Here is a 23,153-nt window from a genome sequence, read left to right as displayed (position 1 = left end):
AGAGGACTGCTGACTTCAGCTGCACAGCCCCGCTAGATGCTGGTGCTCAGGAAAATGCTCTCCTTTTGTCCTTTCACACCTAACACCGTAAGAGCTACCAACACTTCAGCTAGATTTCAGATGTGCCCAAATGGTCTTGAATAACCCCGTGAAGCTGAAGAGAACTGCCTACAACTTTCTTCATTGCCAAACAAAGACGCGTGAGATCCAACAACATCCTAACCTTTCTCAGTCCAAGCTTTGCAGCGATCTCATCCACAACCTCAGCTTTTGGATCTTCCAGGATCTCCAGGCTGTTCTGTGTACCAATCTGCAGCAAAGAAAAACTCGCTAGTAAGACAGAACAGGAAAAGCCACAGCACACTTAGTCATTGTCAGGAGCGAGGCAGAGCATGGAAGCAGAGGTCTGGGTCTCCCCTTCGGCATTACCACTGACCCGTTTCACCCCGGAGACCTCCTCTACTCACAGACCCATCCTGTCGGAGCTCTTCAGCTAAGTTTGCAAACTGTGTCGGGGTTTATGAATGAAAGACTCAACATTTACAAACAGGCCATTGCTGTTCCCGAGCACTTTGGAAACGGCGAGAGATTATATAATTTTTCCAAAGCTCTGTGTTCAACCTGCCAATTTTGTACCGCCATTTCGTTCGTTTGAATCTTCGAGCAGCAAAGAGGCAGAAATCCAGTGAATCCAAGAGCCCACGCCCGGGCCTTCCCCCCGCGCTCCGGAAAACACGACTCCATCTGGGTGCGTTTCCGAGGCAAGCTTTCTCGTGTGGGGAGATGCTGTGCCAAGAAGCACAGCAGAGACTGCTGGCCAGGAGAGCAAAAGCTTCCTTGCGTTTACCGTGCACAACTAGAAGCATATGAACTTCCAAAGCAGGGGCTTAACAGCGATATTGAAACAATAGCGGGCACGGCTCTGTTCATAGAGGAAAGAAAGGGAAGAACTTATAAGAGGCTTGCAATTCTGCTCTCACACACACAGTCCCAAAGATCCATTTGTCCTTTTCCACTGACAAATCTGTTGCATTTTACTCTAGCAACCCTGCAGAAATCATTGAGAGGAAGAAAACATACGACCCACCACAATATGTTTGTATACATAGTGTCTGCGCTTAGAAAAGTGACTTTGGTCAGCGGTGAAGAAGCCAGTAGGCAAACTCAACTTCAAGCTGAGCCTCGTGTTGTGGGCAGAGTGGCTTTTTGTATTTGCCACCTCTGTTTTCAGCTCTCCAAAGCTGAATTCAGCTTTTGGGTTCCCCGGGAGGCCAGGCTCGGTGGGACCCGCTCCGGCTGCAGCCCCACGGGAGGACTCGGCGTGCCGAGCGCGGCGCCGTGCGGTGCCGTGCACCATCTAGCGGGGACTCCCAGCGGCTCCGCGGCATCAGATCGCACCCTCGGCCTCTCGATCAAGGCAGCAGACTTCCTATTTGTCCAATTAAGCTGCTTAAATTTTCCCAGAGAGCTGGTACGAAATTGAAGCAAGGGCCGCAACTTTTTTTTCCTAGTTCAGAATTTGTTTTCAGGCTGTTCTGTACCATAGCTTTGGAAATCCAGTAATCAAGGAAACATGAAAAGTGAAATCCACTGTTATGAAGTTACCCTAGCTTTAAATCATCTGAGCAGAGAGGGATGTAAAAGAAAGTGTAAAAATAACAAAAAGCAAATCTGGGTTTTAAAATTCTTTCGGTGGCAACAAGACAAAGACATAAATCACAACATCATCTTCATGGGACCGTTCTCCTCATGGAGCTGCAGTCAGAAATACTGCATGAGACTTCCCAAACAAAAAAGCGTTTCCGTGTTCCCCGATCTTTATGAGTCGACACCAACGCCACGGCGCCCAGCTTTTACCTGTGGGGGTTCATAGATGGCAGCAACCTCTGCCCGGATCCCCAGAGGGATGTCTTTGTGCTCTGTGTACCGGCCGTACAGGTACCCAAGATGTTGGTTTCCTGTCTTCCGCCAGAAGTCTAGGAAGCGATCTGCAATTGTGTGGTTCTCAAACATGATGTTGTCAACATGCCTGTATTTCTGTTTGACAAAGTTCAAGCGTCAGGCCATCCTCGACTAGGTCCGTTTAGTTTGCCTATCGCCAATACCTTCCCAGCTGCCCAGGACGCACACCACCCCTCACAGCGGAATCCTGCCAGAGCAGGGACAGGCAAAGCTAGCTGGCTCCCTCCCTCTCCCCTCTGCTGCCTTCGGCACCACTCCCCTGCCCAGCTAGCAGAACTCACCACGGGCTGGACCGGGGGGAAGCGCTGAGCACCCCCAGCACCCCATTAGCTTGGCTTCTTTACTAGGGCCCTTATCCCAAGAGCCTTTACAACTAAAAAAAAAAGGCAGTGAAATTTAAGAAGAAACAGCGGGTGGCCTTTGGGATCCCACGAGGAAAAAGAGTGGAGATTCATCGCTAGTGGTGCCAGCTCAGATGTCCTCCACATTAAGAGGAAACTGCTGAACCAGATACATTTTGGAGTCCTTTTCTGCAAGGACTGAAGACCTTAACAGCCAGTTCCCCAACGACTGCCAATACGCAAAGGCTCCTTGCTCCAAATTGGCTGTTCTTGAAGCCATCTCTCCAAAAATAAAAGTCAAGTCCCTCTCAGCCTTAAGCACAAGGGCTCCTGCGAGCCCCGTCTCACCTGTCTATTGAGAGTGATGGCGCTTGGCTGACACTTTGTGCAAATGCCTTCTGGCCAAGGAGGGTGCCCTTCACAGCCCGATTTGATCTTGCAGCTGATGTTTTCCAGGGCAACAAATTTCCCCCTGCAAGAAGGAAAAGAGAAGGCTGCTGTTACCACAGTCTCAAAAAAAAAAAGTCTCTCTTTTGGGTCTCAAAAAAAAAAAAGCAAGTGGCTCTAAATATCATAGAGGAAGCAGGGCAGGGGAGACACGGTGGCACCGATGCTTTGTGTCTTCAGAGGATCTCAAAGCACCCTGCAAACTCCCACTGTGGGATGCTCCACTCCCCCGTCCCCACGTAACCTCTGCTGCCCACTTAGCGAGGGAGGTCAAGAGCCTGACATGTGGTCCCTGACTCAGCTCCTAAGCAGATAACCAAGCAAGAGCAGAGACAGAAAACTCATGGGATCCTGCTTAAATAATTTATACAGCACGTGGGAAGTAATAGATTATACTGCTAGGGCAAATTAGAGCTCCTTTCATGTGCACAAGGCTTCCTGCAAAGGGAAGTTCCCTTCAAATGGAAGTACGATGGACTTGAGCTGCATCTCACAAAGACATTAAAAAAATCCCAACAGCATTTAGGAATAGGAGGGAGAAGGTTACACCTCTGCATAATTTATTTAAAGGAGCTGTATTTCAGAACACAGTGGGTTCCCTGACATCACTGAAGGCGACTTTAGATCCTTCACTGAACACGTGTGCCACAGCAAGGCATAAAGAAATAAATACTTCTTTCAGCGCTTCCTCTCTGCTCAGCACTTCACAGAATCACAGAATCATATAGGTTGGAAAAGACCTTTAAGATCATCGAGTCCAACCGTAAACCTAACACTGCCAAAACCACCACTACACCATGTCCCTAAGCACCTCATCTGGCCTGTGTCACCACTTATCTGGCCTGTGTCACCACAGCATCCTCCACCCCATCACGGGGCAGGACGCTTTATTTTCCAGTTACCAGGTGGTGAACCACAGCACCGTGACAAGAAAGGGTTTCACGAAGAAGACATGGAGCATAGGACAGAGCAGAATCAGGCCCTGAGGAATGTTAGGCTCGTCTTTCTGTCCTGTTCACATTTGTAGGTAAGAAAAAGCCGTTGGTGAATAAAAGCTCCCCGGGTCCACCACAGTCTCAGTGCCTCTCCACGAGGTTTGAGACCCAAGCTTGGACCTTGGTATAATTAGGGAACCTCTTTCCTTCCATCTGGCCTTCCTCCCCCATCAGCAGTGTTTCCTGGAAGCAATTACATTGCCACAGCAAAAAAAGAAAAGAAAAAGACAGACTTAATTTGTTTTCCCCTGTCTTCCCCCCCTTTTCTTTTTTTTTAACATGTTTTCTCCTCAGTTTGCCATTCAATAGCTGTATCCTTACTGTCGTAAGGATGCTGTATCCGTACTTTCATTTGTATTTTAAAAAAGTAGCTACAACTAGACTCCCTGAAACACAGAGATTTTCTTACTTGTCTGCCCCTCCGGTCAGCTTCCTGATGTAGGCATGGAAGGACATATGCTTCACAGGAGGTTCCAGATGGTTTAAATAATCCTCATCAAAAGGCTGCCAAAAACACCACACAAAGAAAAGCCAGGTCAGACACCTGTCTGATAATACATTGATCACTAAACAAATGGATGTTCTAGAGTCAACCCCACTCGCTCTCCATGTGGAAACAATCAAGAAAATTTAGGCTCATTTTCAAGGCAGCTACTACTGTGATAGAAACAGTGGGGCTTTACAACAGCCAGTTTTATTATCGCCTCCTACTTTTATAACAGATTGGCTCCACAAATCAGAACGAGCCTCAAAGGCAAAATGCTTTTTTCTTTCAATATCTAACGACAAACAAAAAGCCCAGCTGCTCAAACAAGGCCAAAGAACTTCCAGAGCACACGGCAGGGAAGCGGGGGAACAGCCATCCTGGCTCGCAGCGACTTTTGAGGGATCGCTGCTTCGTGCCATCAATTATACAGCTTAGCACGTTTGTAGGCGTTACTAAAGCTGCCTTCAACCTGAATAACACGTGGTTAAACTGGGAAGTGCTGGGATCCACAAGAGAGGGGATGAAACAAGAAGATCCAGGCAAGAGTGAAGAGGGAGGAAAACTGGAGCTTTTCTAAAGCGCTTTCTGTTAAACCCATTACTGCAGAAAAACAGAGCGTTAACCAGAATAAACCCCGGGTCACGAAGGCCTAGAGCTTTAGCGATCCTGGATGCAAGCTGGCACCTTTGACAGTGCACAGCAGGATTCTGACCCAGAGCTGCCATCTCTACGTGGGCAGCGCTCTGAGGAAAAGCGTTCGTACTGGAAGAAACCGAATCCAAGAGGACATGTGTTTGTGTGACTTTCTAGAGCACCTTCGTGGGGCTCTTACCTCCAGCGGTACACAATGCACACATTTACCCAAGGGGCCGTGGCGACACCTACGCAAAGAGAAAGAGAAATAGCGTTAAATCTTATTTAATAATGGAGAAGTCAGACTGTAAAAGTTGCTCTAGACTAACAGTTCTGGTGTGGAAGATCTGTGCAATCATATGGCTCTGAGCAACTCTCCACCCACTAGGGAATACTACGGAGGGGTCACCACAAGATAATTTCACATAAAGAGACAGCAACAGCTTCAGGTTAAATCTGAGAGTCCCAGGTCAAGATCAAACCCTCCTAACGTCTGTGTCACTGGCGAGCGGCTCTGCTCTCTGAACAGCCACGTGAGCCGATGTCAGATCACAGCTTCTCAAGTTTTACAACCCTGCGCTGAGGTTGCGTTTCAATTCAAAGAATTTTAAATCTACGTCACAGGGCTGGCCTCTGTGGTTTTAACAAAGAGACAACCAAAACATTCATCCTTTATCAGTCACTAGAGGATGGTCTGGGACAAACAGGGAAGCATGTGTTTATTGGACAGATAAAGACCTGCTGGGTAAAGTTACAAAACAGAAGGGAAAACATCTCCTTCTGAGGCAATCGCTTTAAAAAAAAACCCAAAACAACAAAAAATTCCCCCCACACCTCTGCCCCAGCACTAGGTCAGTGCTAGTTTTCAAAGGAAAGCCTCTAGAGAGGAGCATGGATGTTGGCTCTTGTAAAGATGAAATGGATGGGATCCAGTTGCAGCACTGCTTTTAACAAAGTATTGTGGCAGATAATGTACATAAAGGACCACTAAAGGCTGCTAATGCACTCAGCCGAACGCCAGCATCCCTTCATGCTTAGATTGATATGCACTCACAAATACAGGAACAAGCCCAGACACACTCTTTTTATCATAAATATCCACCGCTGTGCTTTGGCTCCCTGCTAAGAACAATACCTTCATTCATTCTTTTGAAAAATGTGGTCAAGTTAAAGACAATGTTTTTGCCATGGAGTGGTGGGTTTTGCCTTTATTGTTTCAGTAATGTGACATCTCCCTCATTTATCATCAGCCTGAAAAGGTTAGATAGGATTTGCCATGTAAAGGCTACGTCCCTCCAAACTTCCTCGCTGCTGCAGCGCTAAAGATAAACCATATGGAAGACAACACAATGGGGAAGGGCGAGCTATTCTGTTTTGGAAAGAATTCCTGGTTGCCTTTAAAATTTTCACTCAAGGCCTTTCAGAAGCTACTTTGCAGAGGGGTCCAGCCCCAAGCCCACAACCAGGACAGACATCAAGCCAGGACCCAACTGGGACGATGTTGATGACGAGCAATAAAAAACAACCATCCAGACAGAGGACATTTTAGCAGCATCGGTGTAGATTTATGGTGGTATTAAGTCACCATTGTATTACTACTTTTACAAAAAATACAAGCTGCTTTGTTTACCCAAGCCTCTTGCAGCTAAGAGTTTTGGCAAAGCTAGTCTTTGGTGCATTTCTGTGAGCAAAATGGACTCCCTGGTTTCACAGAAAGGTTAAAAAGGCACGTGATGGAAAGGAAGCCAAAAACCAAGCAGGCAGAGACGAAAGTCCCACTTCCACGTCTCTGCCACTGGCTACTTCCACTCACTTCTTTGGTTTTCCTTTATAAGGAGTGGCTGGATCTGAAGACGTAGAAGCGCTCCTGCTTGGGACATCCTAGGTGAGGTGCCAGATGCACCCATCGCAGTGCCGAAGACAGCGATGCAGGGTTGTGTCGGCTCTGCCCAAGCAGGGAGAGACTGCACGGCAGCCAGAAAAGGCGACAGAGCTCAGGTCTCCGCTCTGACAGAGGAGCCGCTCGTGATTTAGAAAACAAATCCGACCTTGATGCTCCCCCACTGCTGGCTGGGTGATGCTGAGGCAGCAGCTCTGGCTGAAAGCACGTTTCCCCGTCCGCACCTCTCCTACGAGATAGAGACCTGGCCCTGCCACCCCGCACGCCCGTCACCTCGGGACCCAAACAACGGGGAGCTACATATTGAGACCATATGGAACAGAAGCTACTGCAGACAGGAGGCCCCTGCTTGTTAAGCAATATGCCACACACAGAGCATAACCTAGTATTTCTACACAGCACCGGCTGCCAGGACATCCTGGGGAAGAATTCAAAGTATTCACTTTAATCTAGAGAGCTCCAAGTGGTTTAGGAGTACAAAATATATGATCACAAGTCCCATAGCCTGGGCCACCTTGTTCAGAACAATAGATGGTCCGAATGAGTCCTTCCTGGCAAAGACCCTGGGATTTTGGTATCTGCTTCCTTCCTCAGCTCACCAGAGCTCGATTTAACCTTCCAGGACAATGGCAAAAGCTGTTTTCCCTTGTGAACGTTTCAAGGGCAGCAGTGGCTCAGAGGGCAGTTGCCATAGCACACTTCCTGGCTGCAGACAAGACGTTACAAGCTCCAGCGGGGCACAGATGCATCGGCAGAAACAAAGTCCACCCGTACTTACAGCTGCTGGTCTCGATTTCGGTAAATCTTCCCATCCTGTTTGATGAGATACTGGTCGATCTCATCTTCCACCACCTGTGGGGCCCCCACGGGCCGCAAGCCTTGGGAAACAGAGGTGTCCATGGTCTCTGAGGAGGAGCCAGCCGGGCTCGAGGGGTAGAGAAACAGCATATCGCCATGCCTATAGGTGTGGAAAAACAACACAGGGGTATCAGCTGAGCATGAGCTTTGCTTCCAGGTACGCCGGGGTGGGAACCCAGGCAATAAGACACACACCAAGAAGACAAGACCGAGGGGAAAAGATGAAGAAAAAGGTGAAAGGAGCCTATGGAGAGAAGCAACAGCTCCAGCAGGGAAAAGTGCGGATCCCGTGCACATCAAGTCACAGCCTTCCCAAGGCCGCTGCCAGCGCTGACACATTCAAGTGAAGTCGCACGTGGTGGCAACAGCTCTTGCATTTTTAACCAGTTTAACATTATCCTTGACATGAACAGAACGAAGACATTCCCAACCAAACACGAAGCGATTGCACCATTTGGCACCTCTGACCTCCCTAGGAGCCTGGCTACAGCAGGCAGGAACCCTGGCTTCCGCACAGGGGACCATCAGACGCTGGCAGTGATGCAGAAAAAAAGGATAGCGTGAGTGAAAGCAGGGATGAGGGAGCTTGCTGCAGGCTGTAAAAGAGCAAACAGGAGGCCTGTTGCTGCCTCCCCGCCACAAGCAAACACAACGCAAGAAGTGACCTAAGAAACGGCTGCCACAGCCTCGCACGTAGTCAACTTGATCACACCAATTTCGGCACGTCAATCACGCTTGCCCCTTCAAGGAGTTGGTGAGTGACAGCTGAAAGCTTAGGGCTGCTGTAACATGATGTTGCCTGCTGCTGCCTGGTTCGGAGGGAAGAGTTCAGGCAAGCTCAGAGAAGAGGCAGCCTGTTGTACAAAGCCCCCCCTCCACCCACAGCTCGCGCTCTGTCAGGACTCACTTGATTTTCAGTAAGTTGAGGGATTTGTTTTGTGATGCTGTGATCTCTCCTGTCCTGTTTCTATTGGTGTAGACAGAAAACCCATTATTCCTGAAACCAAATTCTTTTGCAACCTGAAAGAAAGAGAAGAATGACAAGGTTTAAGATACCTCACACCCCCAGTCAGATGCTGAAAGCTGCTCAGAGCAAGCACTAAGTCCCGGGAACTTCTATTGCAAAACTTTAGCTGAATTCATCCATATTTCTGAAGAGCGTAGGATAACTGAGAAAAATAGAAACGCTTAGTAACACAAGCAATCTATTAAAAAAAGCAACTTAAACAGAACGTGTCTCTCACACAACACAAATGCATTATTTTATCTAAATCCAGGCAAGCACTGTCATGACTAGAGGGGGGAAACTATCTTCTCCGTTACCCCAGTTCTCTCGCTCCAGCCTTGCCAGCTCCGCCCCAGCCAAGTCATTCCCACCTTCCTAGGACCAGAATCCCTCCATCCAGATCTTCACCTCTGAGGATCTTTTGCCTTCAGCTCCGCTCTCACCTACCAGTTGCTACACGAGGTTCACTCAAGCTCTTCCTGCTGTTCTCCTTTCTGTTTTTCTCCATTTGCCTCCTTTCTCCTGATGGAATTTACCCTCTCAATAACCACCTCTCGGTCCCCAGGCAGGTCTTTTCCCTGCTCATCCTCTCACCAGTTCAGTTTAAGGCTGCTTCACTCTTAATCAGTCCAATACCTCTTCACAGCAATAGCAATTTTCACATTTGGCCACTTAAAAACATAATCAGTCTAAAAGTGGTGTTAAAAATTTCTCTAGATGACAAGTTTCTCCCTAAATTCTTAACTTAATAGCCTTCATTTTTATTAAGTACATCTCGCGGTGGCTTTGGCAGGGCTCAGAGACAGTGACTGCACACAGAACAAAGCTAACAAGCCACAGAGAGAACTGTCACGAGTGAAGTCATAGAAAGCAGTTTCTCTACTGTCAGCTTCGCCACGATACGTGGCAGCAAGCGATCTGCCGTTTGAATGGAAGCACAACTTTCAAACGCTTCGTCTCCTGTGTTACAGAGTTAAACGTTAACTCATCAGGCCCCAGACTTCAACAATTTTTTTGGGGGGGGGGGAGACAAATTCCACAATACGTTAACAAAAGGCTCGAGTTAGTTCCTAACTCGATTCTAACCTGAACGCACCCCAGAGTTTACTTTTTTGCTCCTCTTACCTAGGATGTGCTGCAAAAGACAGAGGAAGATTAGCGAGGCCCTTATTGCTCTGAAATGCGCTTTCTGGCACACTTCTTTTGCAGCTTCTCCGGAGTCGTCAAGGAGGAGATCTAAGTTAATTGCTAGCATAGAAGCAGCAATCTGATGCCTCTTTAATTACAGCTATCTAGCTAAATACGAAATCCACCATATGGATTAACATGTCAGTGTTAAAATCCACAGCTATTAATACGCACAGATCTTAGGTGGTAAAATTTGCAGCTTTTCTCTTTCAAGTAAACCCTATATCAGGAAAGAAACCCAAACATTTCCTGTATTCGGCTCAGCAAGAGGATATAGTTCTCCCCAGATCAACAGGCAATTTTAGTGAGTGCCAATGCTTTTGTTCCGATGGCAAGTGGTTGCAAGCACGATTGTTCCACACTGCCTCGGGTAACATGAACCCTTGAAACCGAGCAGCTTGTTTTGCACAGGTTCCAGAGATTTTGAAAGCGCCGCTTTTTTCCTTGGGTGAGACTGTTCAGAGACTGCAGCGGGTGTCTCTGATCCAGCCCTGAAATCCATCAGGATTTTTGCTTGGTCAGGTGGAGATCGCTGTCGTGGTCTGGGCCCAAGCTTTGAACAAAGCAAATGACTCACAAACAGCAGCAGGTTTCAGTCTGCTCCCCTTCCCCCTTGCAGGGGGAAAGGAAATATAGCTGACTAAAAGAATGGCCCTTCAGGCACTGGAACACAAAGTACTTCTTTTATGAAACAAAGAAATCCTAATCTGAGGGTTCCAGGTTACAGTGGAGTTCCAGGAGGGAAGGAAATGGAGAACTGCTCACTCTTAAATAGCAAACTTTAAACATTGAGCAGTTGCATCAGACCAAAGAACATGCTACAGCCAACTCCAGGTTTGACAACTCCAACACTCAGTGTCTTCTCCTCATCCCCGGGTGGAAATCTTTCCCAGGAGACCCCGGAGGCTCTCACATCGCCTTAAGATCTCGCCTTAATTCCTTCCTTGCTCTCTCCAAAACCATATTGGAAAACCAGCGGCACACAAAGCACATTCAAATAATATTCAAAGCGCAAATCAAGCAGCTGAGTTTCAACTGGACCACGCCTGAAGAGGCCAGTCCCTCGCAGCAGGCTTTGACTATCAAACAGCTTTCCTGTGTCACTGTCAGCCTCTGCTTCCCTGGCTGCCATTTCTTTGGGAGAACACTAAAAACCTGTCCTCCCCCCGGAAAGCTCCCACCCCAGGAAACTCCAACTGACAAGCTGAGTAAATTTTCTTCTTTAATTTTGTTATTTTCCCTCTGGAACAGCAATGAGAAAACTGGTTTTGGCTACACCAATAAAAAGGCACGCCGATCCTTGCTGCCATCAGCACATTTGCCCAGCAAGGTGAAGCACGTCTCTCCCGAGAGAGAGAGAAAGCCGCTGCAGGCTGAGCCGCAGGAGCCCTGCCTCGTCCTGCCGGCGAGCAGGAAAGGCGCGGAGCAGCTCGGGGTACCTTCTTGAGGAACGTCGCCACCGTTTCTCGCTTCGTGGCCGTGATGCGCTTCACTCCTTCCGGCGACTGCACGCGGATTATCTGCGGGGTTAAGAGGACAGCCCGAGTTAGCGACGGGGGGACAGAGCGCTCGCAGCCTGCTGAAGCCACGCTGAAGTTCCGCACACCCAACGCAGACCATCCCCCCTGCTTTTAACGCTGCTCTTCGTAAGGGAGCGCAAACGCACAGGGAAGTAATTTGCTCGCGGCAGGGCGGCACGGACCGATGTTTGTGTGTGCAGGATGAATTACCCTAACGCACGAGGCACGGCCAGAAGCCGGCGCCGAGAAAAACGCTAACGCTGCTTTTTTTGTCAAAGCTGTGAGTTCAGACGTGGAATGAAACTTTCAGAAGGAGGGTGAATCAGAGCTTCCACGGGAGCAATTTATTCGGTGCCTACACACAAACACTGGCCTAACTGGTGCTAATGGGCACCCGCGCCGTCGTTATGTTTCAACCCACGTTGCTGACGTGCAACTTCCATCGCTAATGAAAAGATGAGGAGAAGAGCCGCAAGGCTCAGGCTACTCCCGTCCAATGCCGAACAGCAGTTTTGCTGCAACCTTAAGTCCGAGATGGGAAGAACTGGCAGCTTTCGGGGGAAAAGGCCGGGGACGATTCCTCACGTACGGGCAGGGAAGTGGCAAACGTAAATGTCGGAGCCGTCCTGCCGCCGGGGGCCAGAGAGGCGACTCACGAGGTGCTCTAAAGAGCACGTTCACCTGCTGCTGCGTAACGCCGGGCCACGATCAGGGTGGCAACGTGTGTGCTAAGGAGGGACACGGGGGGACACGGGAGGACACGGGGGGACACGGGGGGCTGCCGGTGGCCCGGCGTCACCTCGCAGGAGCCCCTTTACGCTCTCCCAGCTTCCAGCACGGGAGCAAGCCCGGCCTGACGGGAGCGGGACACCTTGCCGGTACCGACGAGCCCCTTCTCCGGCGATATCGGCACCTTCCCCCGAGACATCCCCGCCCGGGGCTGAGCGGGACCCCGCGGCCACGGTCCCAAACCCCACACGCTCCGAGGGGACAAAAACACGGGGAATCCGTCCACGGCACCGCTCCGGGGGGCTGCCCGGCTCCGACACCGCCGGCCCCGGCCCCGGCCCCGGGGGTGCTGCGCTCCCGGCCGGCTCCCGGCGGGATGCCCCGTCCCTAGACGCCGGCGCGGCCCCGGGGCGGCCCGGTGCGGTCCCGCCGGGCGGGGTGAGCGCGGCCCGGCCCCGCCGCCCCACAGGAATCTGCTGCCTCATCGCCCCTCCCCCCGGCCGCCGCCGCCCGGCCCCACTCACGATCGTCTCCGCCATGGCGCTGCCCGCCGGGGACCGGGGCTCGCCACGCCGCCCAGCTACCGGCCCGGCCCGCTGCGGCCCAGCCCGCTCCGCTCCGCTCCGCGCCGCCTTAGCCCGGCCCGGCCCGCTCCGGCCCGCCGCCTCCCGGGCCCGGCCCGCCGCCTGCACCGCCGCCGCCCGGGCCCCGCGCCCCGGCGCCCGCGTTCCGCCGCGCGAGGGTTCCTAGGCCGGGCGGGGCGGGGCGGGGCGCCCTCCACAGCCGCCCCCCGCGCTGCCTCGGTGCCACCGCCACAGTTGTCCCCCACGCTGCCTCGGTGCCACCGCCACAGCAGTCCCTCCCCACCACCGCCGAGCCCGTCCCTTCGTTCCGCCCACAACCCGCCCCCCCCACCCCCGGGGTGTCCCCGTTGCGGGCCCCGGCCCGGGCGTGGGGTCCCTCGGTGGCCCCTCGCTTCCTTCACGGAGCTCGGGGGGGCTCCCACCGGCCGGGCAGCGGGATGTGGGCTGGGCTCTGCTGCGGCCTGTCCCCCCACTCACCCCAGACCCCCACGCGTCCCGCTGTGCCCTCGTTACCCACCCCGCTAACGGGGCGTCGGGCGTGGGTGCTGCAGCGGGGCTGGGCCGGAGCGGGCCCAGCTGCGGGGCCGGCAGCCGCAGCCCTATTTAAGCACCGGCCACAGCCCCCTCACATGATGGGAGCGTGACCGCCTGGGCCCGAGCACCGGGCTGCGAGCAGGATGGCGCTGAGCAGAGCGTGGCTCTCCCGGCCCCACGGGGCGGCCGGCGGCGGGGAGAGCACCCGGCTGCTGCCCCAGGTAACGCCGGGGCCCTGCGGGACCCCCGGTCCCCTCCTTTGGGGTCCTCAGCCTGCGCTCCCACGCCAGGTGCCCTGTGCCCCCCGACTGCGGGGTGCCGGCTCCGTGCTGGAGGCTGCAGCACCCGCATCCCTGGGGGTCTCCGTAGGGATGAATCTGAATCTGGGGGGGGGGGTGTCTCTGTTAGGGGCAGGGTCTCCGGGAGAGCACCCCCATGCTCCCCAGACCCCAAGGGTCTCTGTGACGGGCAGGGTTACAGCGTGGGGGGGGATGTGGGGTGCCCTGCACAGGGGCTTCTTGCAAAGGGGGTGCGTGGTGGCTCCGGGAGCCCGTGACCGCCTCGGGGTGGGGGGTACGTAGGCTAAGGGGGGCTGTTTCTGGGGGTCTGCTGGGGCCGCCCCGCCGGCTGTGAGCGGCTCGTCTGTCCGCGCAGGTGTCCAGGCTGGTGGAGCTGCCCTACTCCTCCTCCGATGACGATGACAGCTCGCTGGCTGGGGACACGGACCTTCCCGCGGCCGAGCAGGACCCCGGGGCGTGGTGCCCCGTCCCCCCCAAGCCGGGCACGTTCAGCCAGTGCGTGCGGTACCTGGCCTTCCTCTGGAACCTCCTCTTCCTCCTGCTGGGCCTGCTGGCCCTGGCCGTGGGGGTGTGGGGGCTGCTGGCCAAGGGCTCGCTGCGGGGGGAGCGGCTGGCCCCGCTGGGCTCCGACCCCATGCTGCTCTTCGTGCTGGCGGGGCTGGGGGCCAGCACCGTCTCCCTGGCCGGCTGCCTGGGCGCCCTCCGCTCCAGCCCCTGCCTGCTGCGCTTCTTCGTGGGGGCCGTGCTCACCTTCGGGGGGCTGGAGGTGCTGGGGGGGCTGCTGCTGCTGGCGGCACGACACCGGCTGCGGGACGCCCTGCGGGACGCCCTGCTCCTCTGCCTCCTGCGCTACCAGGAGGAGCCCGACCTGCGGTTCCTGGTGGACGAGGTGCAGCGGAGCCTGCGGTGCTGCGGCCTCGGCTCCTACCGCGACTGGGAGACCAACCCGTGAGTCGGGGTGCCGGGGGGGTGTAATGGGGGGGGGGGGGGAGAAGGTGCGTGGATCCAGCAGCTCTCTTTGTCTGTCCCCACAGGTATTTCAACTGCAGTGCCCCGGGAGCGCAGGCGTGCAGCGTCCCCGCCTCCTGCTGCCTGGACCCCTGGCAGAACGGCACCGTCGCCAACACCCAGTGCGCCTTTGGGGTCCTGCGCCTGGGGGACGTGGCGGCCGGCGCCGTCGTGCACTTGGGGGGTTGCGTGGCACAGCTCGGCGCCTGGCTCCGCGGCCAGGCGGGCGGCATCGTGGCCGGCGCGGCCGTGCTGGTGCTGGTTGAGGCCGCCGGCGTGCTCATGGCGTTGAAGATGCTCGGAGACATCGCGCCCGTCGGGGCACGGGATTGAGGGTGTGCCGGCTGCTACCGGGGTGGGGGACGCCGTGGGGTTGGGGATGTGTGGGGGGCTGATCCAGCCCAAAATAAACCTCGCCGGAAGCCCGAACCCCATCCACGTCCTGTCTGTCCCACCCTGCGGCTCGGGGAGACGCTTTCCATCCGCATCCCTGCCAACCCCAGACCACGACACCAGGCTCCCGCGCTCGTTTTGGGTTTTAATGAGCATTTCTCCAGGCTGAGCCCTGCCGCACGGACAGGGCGGCTTCTACCTACGCAGTGCTACGGGGTGGGCAGGCGGCGGTGGCCGTGGCCGGCCTAGATGATGCCGTACTGAGCCAGCTCGTGCAGCTCCAGGTGGCTGAAGGCTTCCCAGGGACAGATGACGGTGATGTCTGGGGAGAGGAGAGGCTGTGTCAGGGCGAGCCCCCCAGCCCGGCCGCAGGCGGCTGTGCCTGCAGCAAGCCCCTCTCCCCACCCGCTGCACAGGGGGGACGGGGACCCCCGTACCTGTTCCCAGCCCCTCCATGCCCGGGATGTCGTCGCCGAACCTGCAAGGAGAGAGAGCGTCTGCGCTGACCCCCGGCCAGCCCCCACCCGCCCCAGGCTGGCATGTACGGCCGTGGGTCCCCCCCCCACTGGGGCCCTGCCGTGGGTCCCGGGGCTCTGCCCCACTCACCCCTGCACCCCCTTTTTGGGGGGCTTGCTTTTGAACTGCCTCGTTTGCCTCTGCTTGAATTTGGGTGGTCCCTTCCGGGGGGTGGCGGGTCCCCCGGTCACCCTCGTGGCTGATTTGATCTCCGGCTTGGGGGGCTCCAGGCTCATGGCTGTGCCGGGGCCGGTGGCCTGCCCTGGGTCGCGGTTGTCCCTGTGGGTCCGGCGCTGGCACGGGATGGCTCCTCACACCTGATGGAGGGGAGATGTGGGGGGAGCGGGGGGGGGGGACACACACACACCAGCTTCTCCTACCACCCACGGGCACCCTGTGCCCCCACTCCCACCCTGTCCTGCCCCGGGGCCCCTCGGCCGTCACCGATCGGCTTTCCGGGCCGCTATGGAGGAGAACCCCGTCCCCGCAACCTTGACTTAGCCCAGCTCGGAGCCCGCTAATCCCCTTACCCCGAAGGCAGGGAAGGGCGTCCCCGGGGCCAGCAGAGCTGCTGCCTCCCCTTGGGGCTGTTCCTCCAGCCCTCGCCCCCCGCCCCAGCGTGGATGTGACACCCGGGGAGCCCCTCGCCGGCACCGCCGGGAGCCCCCACCGCGGCTCGCCCCGGGGTCTGTGCCGCAGCGGGTCGGCATCGGTGCGGCCGCAGGCATGGGAGCGAGGCGTCCCTCAGGGCTGGTTTGCCGCGGGATGGGTTTCGGGGACGGTGGGCACCCTGGGCTGCGGACCCCTCGGGACCCGTGCTGGGATGTGGGGGGGAGCGGAGGGTGGCAGCTGAGGCGGACGTGGCACATGGGCTCCGTCCCGCCGCAGTTGTGCCTCCTCCGGGCACGAGTGCAGGAGTTTTGTGGCACAAGAGACGGCTCCAGCATCGGTGCGAGGGGGTTCGGCCCTGCTGCGGAGCCCGGGACCCTGGCAAGAAGGGACCTGGCCCGGGGAGATGCCGGAGACGCCGCTCCCGGCTGCAGATTGCAGGAGCGGGAGGCGAGAGCAGGCTCCTGCCCGGAGCGAAGCAACACCCTGCCCTGGGAGCCCCGGTGCCGCCGGGACCGGGTCCCATCCCACGCTCGGAGCAGAGCCCCCGACTTACGCAGCCGCCGCGGTCCCCGAGACCAGCGCTGCTCCACCGGAGACCCTCCGTCCCGCTCCTGCTCCCGCCGGCGCACGTCCTATAGACGCTCTGGGTGGCTTTTAGGGGAGGGCAGATTTATCCTGCTCTGGGGTAATAGGATTATTTATGTCCCTTCTTTTCAAAGGGGTAATCTGATGTCCTTCCCCCCGCTCCACCCCAGGGGGACGGGGACGGGGGGGGGGATGCGGAGGGGGTGTCTGGATTAGTGCCGCTGGGACCGACGGTGTCAGGACGGGCAGCAAATCACCCGTGGGGGATCCTGCCTCCTCTCCCCAAACCACCAAGGCACCTCTCCCGCGGGACCCCCCACTCCCCCAGAGCTTGCCCGGTGCCCCTCGATCCCAGGGGCAGGGACGGGACCCCCAGCCTGCCCGGGACCGTGGACCGGCTCTCCGTGAGGAGCTGCCAGCCGGGAACCAAACACCCTTTGGGGTGGGTTGACCCCAAAAGGGCACCAATGCAGGCAGCCGCAGGCAGGCTGTGCCGGGAAATACCGGCAGCAGAGCCCACACGGCTGAAATCACCGGGACGTGCCGGGGTTTCAAGCCTGCGCCCTGCGCTCGGTGCCGAGCACGGCGTGGCCCCGAAAGCGAGGGCTGCGGGGTGTCGCTGCCGGGGTTCCTGCCTGCAGGCGCTGCCAGACTCTGCCCTGGCCTGGCCTGGGTGGGGGTCCTGGCACAAGGGCTGCCCTCCGAGCCCCGTCCCTGCCGGTGCCACCGCGGACGCCTTCACCGGGGGGGACAGCCCGAGCGCTGCCTGGCTGAGGGCGTCTCGGGCCAAAATCTGGCGGAAGAGGGGCCGGGCAGCCCCTGCCCAGCAGCCCCGCTGTCCCCAGGACGGTATCGCTCCAAAGCTTCCCTTAATCCCAGCACTAAAGCAATTACAAAAAAGGAATAATCTCAGTCCACTTTAACTGAACTTCAGCCCCTGCCACTAATTGCAATTAGTTGGACTCCAACAAATAGGATTACCGGGATCCGGGAGTGTTTTCTACGAAGCCGGCAGAACCAGCTACTTCTCCAGCAAAGAGCAGGGCCCTGGTGTTAATTGCTGCTTCCAGGTTGAGTTTCGTTAGCGAGCGCTGCTCAAGGGCTTCGTGGCTCCTTGGGGAGCTCATCCCGAGAGGACGGGGGGGTCTGCAGGGGTCCCGATGGCCAGGAGCCTGCGAGCCCCCCAGCCCAGCCGGGCAGGATGGAGGTGAGGTTGTGCTGGGCCAAATTTATGGGGTTTTAAGACGGAGGCAAAAGCAATCAAGGAAGAAAAGGCACCATGAAGGGCAGCCGGGCAGGCTGTGACCTCGGTGCCGGAGCTGGGGACGGTGCCCTTGCCGGGAGGCTGCCGGGCCCCATGTGCTCGGGGCCGCACGCTGCCCGCACCTCCTGCCCGGGGAAGGGGCCGGCAGCGCCGGGTGCCTCCCCTGCAAGCCCTTCACGCGGAGGAGCCCCTAAGAGGCTTACGGTGCCGGTAGGGAGGGGGGTCCGGCACGGCGGCAGGGTGGGGGGGCCCGGCACGCGCCCCAGCCCTCCCCAGTCACCAGGTCACGGCCAAGCTGCTGAAGACGCTTAAAATCCAAGCTGGAACTGCAAGGACGAGGCAAGAACAGTGGCGTGGGGAGGGCTGGGCGTGGGGGGGGACGCGCCAGCCTGCCCTTGGCGGGGATTTTCTGTCCCGGGAAATCCGGGGCTCAGGGCACGCGCGAGCCGCTGCCCGTCCCCAAGGACAGGGTCCCCCAGAGATGAGAAGCCAGACGCGACCTCGGCGCTGCCTGTATTGAAACACACGTGGGATCCCGTGCACGATGCCACGCGGGTCCCCGGGGGTGCTCAGACCGTCCCCAGCCCACCGCCCCCGGGGATCAACACGCACAAATAAATACTTTAAATAAGCCGAGCCTGGAGCCCACCATCCAGCCTGGAGCGGAGGCTGCCGGGGGGTGTCACCCGCCGGTTTTGGGGGGCTGGGGGAGGATCAGTCCTTCTCCATGCGCAGCCTGATCTCCATCTTGAGGAACATTTTAATGTTCTCGTCCTCCACGTGCTCCTCCACGGCCGCCAAGGCCCGCTCGCCGCCGTCCCGGTACCGCTCCAGCAGCTCCTCCACGTACCCGACCCAGACGCAGCTGGGGCAGCCGGTCCCGCAGCAGTGGGTGGGCGGTGGGGGGACGGGGGGGGTGGCAGGAGGGACCCCCCCCTCACCCTGGGGGGTGCCTGTCCCGCCGCCGCTCCCCGGGGTGTCCGAGGTGCCGCCAGCCTTTGCCGGGGTGTCCGAAAGTTCCCGAAGGCCAGAGATGTTGGCGGGGTGGGGGTGTGGGACCCCTCCCCTGAGCACCCCTCCGCGGCTGCGGGTGCCGTCCGGGGGCTCCTGAGAACCACGACCCCGCGTTGCCGCCAGCCCAGGGGGGAGACGCGGGGGCAGCCCCGCCCGCTGCGTCCCCCTCCCCAGCCAGAGGACCCCCACCCGCCCCACAGCACCCCGCTCCCTGTGTACCCCCTCCATCACCCCCCCACCAGCTCACACGGCCCCAGCAGCACCCCCTGCCCCCCATCCCAGCACCCCCTGCCTCCCTCAGCCCCCCCGTCCCCAGCACCCCCATCCCCCATCTCATCCCCATCCCCCTTTGACCCCCCCATCCCCAGCTCCCCCCATGCCCCCTTGACCCCCCCAGCTCCCCCCCCATCCCCGGCACCCCCTTGACCCCCAGGTCCCCCCATGACCCCCTTCTCCCCTGGGGTCCTCTCTGTCCCCCCAATACCCCGCCCCCCCCCCCGCTCACCCCCCGGCGCGCCCCCGCCAGCCCGCGCGCCCCCCGCAGCAACATCCGGCCGCAGCGCCCTGGCCACAGCCCCGCCCCGGTCCCGCCCGAGCGACAGCTCTTCCGACCAATGGCAGCCCGGCGCGGCCAGCTAATGAGGGTGTGGCGGTGGGGCGAAGCCAATAGGGAGCAGGGGGCGGGGTCAGCGCAGTGCGGGGCGGAGGGAAGCCGGAAGTGGCGGCGGGACGGTGGCGTGGGGAGCGGCGGAGGCATGGGCCGGCGGCCGGGGCCGGGCCGGGGCCGCGGCCAAGGACAGGGACAGCGACAGGGACCGGGACCGGCACCAGGGCGGAGCCTGATCCCCCCGCGCCCCGGCAGGTCAGTGCCCGGGGAATCCGGTCGGGATCGGGCCTGGCTGGGTCCCGCTTTGGGGCCCGGTCCCACGCCGGATCAAGGGGTCCCCGGGGCCGGCCGGGCCCTGGCCGGGTCCCGCTTCCGGGGGCTGGGTCCCACTGTCCCCCTGTGCGCAGATCCCGGTGTCCCACCGTGCCCCCTGGTCCAGGTGCTCCGCTATCCCGCCATGCCCGGGTCTCGGTGCGCGGGTCGCGGTGTCCCACCGCTCCGGTGTCCCGCCATGCCCGGGTCCCGCTGCTTCAGGGCGGGCCTCACACCATGTTCGTTCTCTCCCAGGAAGGAGAAGAAGGTGGACAACATGAAGCCCAAGCACCCCGACGAGCAGGAGATCCCCTTCCGCCTGCGGGAGCTCATCAGGAGCCGCGAGGCCATGAAGCGCCCCGACCCCGGGAAGAGGCGGGTGGCAGGTGGGGTGCGGAGCTGGCCCCAGCAGGGGTGCCCGGGGCCTGGCCGAGGAGCCCGCGGAGCCCCGGTGCAGCTGGAGGCGGCCGGATCCTGCCGTGGGACGTCCTCGTCCCCCCGGTGATGTCCCACCCCTGCCCTGCCGGGGAGAGGGAGCCCCCAGGTTGTCACTGCTGCAGCGATGTCACCCGTCTCTCCTAGAGAAGAAGCGGCAGCCCAAGTCAAAGGGCCCCGAGGCCCAGGGAGACATCCCCGTGCCCAAGTTCAGGAGGGGGAAGGGGGAGTCGGAGCGCTCCTACGTCTGCCGCATGGAGCAGGAGGTGCAGCGCGTCCTGTTCCTCACCAAGAACCAGCTGCAACGGGAGCCTGAGAAGGAGGTGACGGCACCAGAGAAGTCCAAGAGAAAGAAAGAGTGAGAGCAGGGCCACCGCGGCTGCCGGGGCTGGACTGGGCTGCCAGGCCTGTGCCCCAGACCGGTTCTGGGTGCGTGGTGGGTCCTTCGCCGGTGCTGCAGCGCAGGTCCAGCATCCGGCAGCGACTCGGGGTGCGGGTGGAGGGCTGTGGGCCTCATCTCCACGGGGCCGAAGCTCTGGGACCGGAGCCACAGACTTGCTTCACCCTCCTGCTACTGGGCTGGAGCTGGGGGGGAGAGGTGGAGGGCCCCAGGTTTTGGGGGGATCCCATGGGGTGGCAACTCACTTGCTCCCTGTCTGGTCTCGAGCCCTGGCCGTAACGCAGCTCTTCAGGTTTCAGAATAAGAAGCTGGAAAAAGCGCGGAAGAAGAAGGAGGAGAAGAAAGAGGCCATGCTGGAGAAGAGCCTGTTCCAGGGTGGGTCTGGCGCAGCGGGGTGGCTGGAGTGACCCCCTGCCCCGGCAGCGTGGGGAGAGGTGGGGCTGAGAGGGAGCGGTGTGTCCCGGGGAGCTCCTGCCTGACGCCGGCGCCTGCTTCTCTCTCTTAGACGCGGTGCCGTTCGGTGAAGTGGTTACGCAGCCGCCCACCATCACCTCGCGGCCCAGGGGCCGGGGCCCGGCGGAGCAGGTGAGCTGCCGGGGGGGCGATGCCTCCCGCCCCTCGGCCGTGCCCTCGGGTACCCGCAGGTCTGGGCTGGACCCGGGTCGTCTCCCCTCCCTTGGGCTGGAAATCAGGGCCGGAAGGGCAGCGGTGGCCTCAGCCTCCTGGTGACAGTTCCTCAGAGCTTGGTCCTGGCTTTTTCATCCTTCGTCCTCCCTGACCTGTCCCGTCTCTGCCCGCAGGCTGGACGGAAGCGGCTCCTCCTGACGTCTCGCCTGGGCCAGAGCCAGGCGTCCCCAGCGTCCCCGGCAGCGCCGGTGTCGATGGCTCGCCGGCGCATCGTGGAGGAGGAGAGAGCGCGCGTCATCCAGGCCTACAGGGACATCCAGAGGCGCAAACAGCAGCAGCGGGAGGCGGCGCGGGGCAGCGCCCGGGCTGGACGCAGGGTCCCCCGCTGAGCCCAGCCTGGAGGAGCTGGGCCTCCCTGGTCCCAACGAGGGTGCGCAGGCAGCGCGCAGGCAGCACGGGACCCCGGGACTCGAGGGGGACGGTTGTCCTGACCCTGCTCTCCTGTTGCCGTTGCCGAGCCCTGGGGCTCCCCGCAGCCCCGCACCTCGGCTCGGGGCGCCCCGTGGGCTCGGCGCCGGAGCTGGGACCCCTGCGGTGCCACGGACCTGCTTGTAGTAAAAGTGCCGTTGAGTGCTGATGGCGTGAGCGCGTCTGTGCCTCCCCGGCCTGCCCGGCCGCCTTCCTGCGCCGCAGCTGGGAAGGGGACATCCCTGTGCCGGTGCGTGCGTGGCCGTGCCGGGTGCTGTGCCGGCAGGCGTGCCGGCAGATGGCAGTCCTGGCGTGCAGCGGGCATGTCACCGTCACTCGCTGCGGGCTGGCCCTGGCAGGGCTCTGGCTGGGGGCTGGACCCTCGTTGCTGAGCCTCGAGGGAGACCCCAGTGCTGGCCGTGACCCCTCCGGCTCCCACCCCGGCTGCCGGTTGGAGGGGGGCGAGCCGAACCCCCGGGGATGTGGCGCGTCCCACAGGACTCACCCGCACGGCGTCACTTTCCTCCGTCGTCACCACACGGTGACGCTGCGTGAGCCCTTAGGCCGCAGCCACGCTCACCCTGCCCTCAGCATGGCCACCCAGCCCCGCACTGCCCGCGTCCCTGCCTGTCCCCGGCAGACACCCCGGGTCACGGTGACCGCGGTGCCCTCCCCGCTGCCAGGGACGCTGCCACGGCCCCATCGCTGCACCCGCACCAACCCCGCGCCATCTGGCACGGCCGCGAGGCCCCCGCAATCCAGACCCGGTGGACGCCCCGCCGGGGCTGACAGCCCCCCAGCTCCCGGCGCTGGGGGCGGGGGGGGCACGGGGGGCTGCTCCCGGCACAGCACAGCCCCTGTCTGCCCGCGGGGCCGGCGCGGCGGCTTCACCTGCGTGGGACAAAGGCGGTGCTGTTCGGCGGCCCCGTGCCACGGTGCCTGCACAAAGCGTTGCCTGTTGGAGCGGGACCGGCCCCGGCTCTGCGGCCGGTGCTGACGGCAGCCGGTGGGATCCCGGGCTTCCGGAGGGGCTGGGGCCGGATGCGGGGAGCGGAGCCACCGGCAGCTCTGGTGTCCCCTGCCAAAGCTGAATGGGGACAGAGTCTTTGCTCCTCATTTTTTGGGTGACTCTGCTGTCCCTGCGGTTGTCACCTCCTTCCTCGCACCCCGGCGCAGCCCCTGCACCAGCCCGGTTCAGGGCTGGGCTTGCAGGTGGACGTACCTGAGGTGGGGCGCACGCCGTGCCGTGCCGCGCCGTGCCGTATGGTGCCAGCGGTCAGGAGGAGGGTGCGTTGCGGTGGCAGCAGCCCCAGGGGCCTCAAGTGCCTGGTGCTGCCTGGAGACGTCCCTGCTGCCAGCCGGCACCAGGTAAACACGGGTGACGCAGCGCAGCCCCGGGGGGGCACAGCCGGTTCCTGCTGCAAACAGC

General features: G+C 59.7%; 5 protein-coding genes across 5 annotated transcripts in view; 2 read left to right on the top strand and 3 right to left on the bottom strand.

Annotated features, from left to right (window-relative positions):
• The window catches only part of NPLOC4 (NPL4 homolog, ubiquitin recognition factor), a 30,955-nt gene extending 18,126 nt beyond the window's left edge, over positions 1 to 12,829 (bottom strand). The window contains exons 1-9 of the mRNA XM_075518758.1: positions 12,591 to 12,829; positions 11,257 to 11,337; positions 8,531 to 8,643; positions 7,544 to 7,723; positions 5,065 to 5,113; positions 4,155 to 4,249; positions 2,652 to 2,775; positions 1,858 to 2,037; positions 224 to 310 (exon numbers count right to left, since the gene is read on the bottom strand). Of these exons, the coding sequence (XP_075374873.1) occupies positions 224 to 310; positions 1,858 to 2,037; positions 2,652 to 2,775; positions 4,155 to 4,249; positions 5,065 to 5,113; positions 7,544 to 7,723; positions 8,531 to 8,643; positions 11,257 to 11,337; positions 12,591 to 12,605 (924 nt within the window). The 5' untranslated portion in view covers positions 12,606 to 12,829. The remainder of the gene's footprint in view (positions 1 to 223; positions 311 to 1,857; positions 2,038 to 2,651; positions 2,776 to 4,154; positions 4,250 to 5,064; positions 5,114 to 7,543; positions 7,724 to 8,530; positions 8,644 to 11,256; positions 11,338 to 12,590) is intronic.
• Positions 12,759 to 14,826, top strand: TSPAN10 (tetraspanin 10). The gene is made up of 3 exons (XM_075518765.1): positions 12,759 to 13,405; positions 13,839 to 14,431; positions 14,518 to 14,826. The coding sequence occupies exons 1-3, from the start codon at positions 13,328 to 13,330 to the stop codon at positions 14,822 to 14,824; spliced, it is 978 nt and encodes a 325-aa protein (XP_075374880.1). The 5' UTR covers positions 12,759 to 13,327; the 3' UTR covers positions 14,825 to 14,826.
• A 262-nt stretch (positions 14,827 to 15,088) lies between these two features.
• PDE6G (phosphodiesterase 6G) lies at positions 15,089 to 16,670 on the bottom strand. The gene is made up of 4 exons (XM_075518960.1): positions 16,566 to 16,670; positions 15,491 to 15,717; positions 15,322 to 15,362; positions 15,089 to 15,206 (listed from the first exon to the last, which is right to left on the bottom strand). The coding sequence occupies exons 2-4, from the start codon at positions 15,634 to 15,636 to the stop codon at positions 15,130 to 15,132; spliced, it is 264 nt and encodes an 87-aa protein (XP_075375075.1). The 5' UTR covers positions 15,637 to 15,717; positions 16,566 to 16,670; the 3' UTR covers positions 15,089 to 15,129.
• Positions 16,671 to 18,357: 1,687 nt separating this feature from the next.
• Positions 18,358 to 19,443, bottom strand: OXLD1 (oxidoreductase like domain containing 1). Its single transcript, XM_075519005.1, has 2 exons — positions 19,381 to 19,443; positions 18,358 to 18,968 (listed from the first exon to the last, which is right to left on the bottom strand). The coding sequence occupies exons 1-2, from the start codon at positions 19,423 to 19,425 to the stop codon at positions 18,576 to 18,578; spliced, it is 438 nt and encodes a 145-aa protein (XP_075375120.1). The 5' UTR covers positions 19,426 to 19,443; the 3' UTR covers positions 18,358 to 18,575.
• Positions 19,444 to 19,489: 46 nt separating this feature from the next.
• CCDC137 (coiled-coil domain containing 137) lies at positions 19,490 to 21,891 on the top strand. The gene is made up of 6 exons (XM_075518663.1): positions 19,490 to 19,737; positions 20,050 to 20,180; positions 20,377 to 20,587; positions 20,922 to 21,004; positions 21,135 to 21,214; positions 21,430 to 21,891. Exons 1-6 carry the CDS (start codon positions 19,490 to 19,492, stop codon positions 21,643 to 21,645), a joined length of 969 nt encoding a protein of 322 aa, XP_075374778.1. The 3' UTR covers positions 21,646 to 21,891.
• Positions 21,892 to 23,153: the final 1,262 nt, after the last annotated feature.

The sequence above is a fragment of the Mycteria americana genome, chromosome 16 (assembly GCF_035582795.1).
Source record: "Mycteria americana isolate JAX WOST 10 ecotype Jacksonville Zoo and Gardens chromosome 16, USCA_MyAme_1.0, whole genome shotgun sequence".
Lineage (NCBI taxonomy): Eukaryota > Metazoa > Chordata > Aves > Ciconiiformes > Ciconiidae > Mycteria > Mycteria americana.
The sequence above is the reverse complement of the archived record's forward strand: the minus strand, read 5'-3'. Positions and strand labels throughout refer to the sequence as shown.

Bases quoted from the DNA above. Each gene is read 5' to 3' on its own strand.
- TSPAN10 (XM_075518765.1), top strand. From the start codon at position 13,328: ATGGCGCTGAGCAGAGCGTGGCTCTCCCGGCCCCACGGGGCGGCCGGC. The intron at 13,406-13,838 runs GTAACGCCGGGG...CTGTCCGCGCAG, and splicing joins GCACCCGGCTGCTGCCCCAG to GTGTCCAGGCTGGTGGAGCT. The intron at 14,432-14,517 runs GTGAGTCGGGGT...CTGTCCCCACAG, and splicing joins CGCGACTGGGAGACCAACCC to GTATTTCAACTGCAGTGCCC.
- PDE6G (XM_075518960.1), bottom strand. From the start codon at position 15,636: ATGAGCCTGGAGCCCCCCAAGCCGGAGATCAAATCAGCCACGAGGGTG. The intron at 15,363-15,490 runs GTGAGTGGGGCA...CTCTCCTTGCAG, and splicing joins CCCAAAAAGGGGGTGCAGGG to GTTCGGCGACGACATCCCGG. The intron at 15,207-15,321 runs GTACGGGGGTCC...TCCTCTCCCCAG, and splicing joins CATGGAGGGGCTGGGAACAG to ACATCACCGTCATCTGTCCC.
- OXLD1 (XM_075519005.1), bottom strand. From the start codon at position 19,425: ATGTTGCTGCGGGGGGCGCGCGGGCTGGCGGGGGCGCGCCGGGGG. The intron at 18,969-19,380 runs GTGAGCGGGGGG...CGTGGTTCTCAG, and splicing joins TGGCGGGGGCGCGCCGGGGG to GAGCCCCCGGACGGCACCCG.
- CCDC137 (XM_075518663.1), top strand. From the start codon at position 19,490: ATGGCAGCCCGGCGCGGCCAGCTAATGAGGGTGTGGCGGTGGGGCGAA. The intron at 19,738-20,049 runs GTCAGTGCCCGG...GTTCTCTCCCAG, and splicing joins ATCCCCCCGCGCCCCGGCAG to GAAGGAGAAGAAGGTGGACA. The intron at 21,005-21,134 runs GTGGGTCTGGCG...TCTCTCTCTTAG, and splicing joins GGAGAAGAGCCTGTTCCAGG to ACGCGGTGCCGTTCGGTGAA.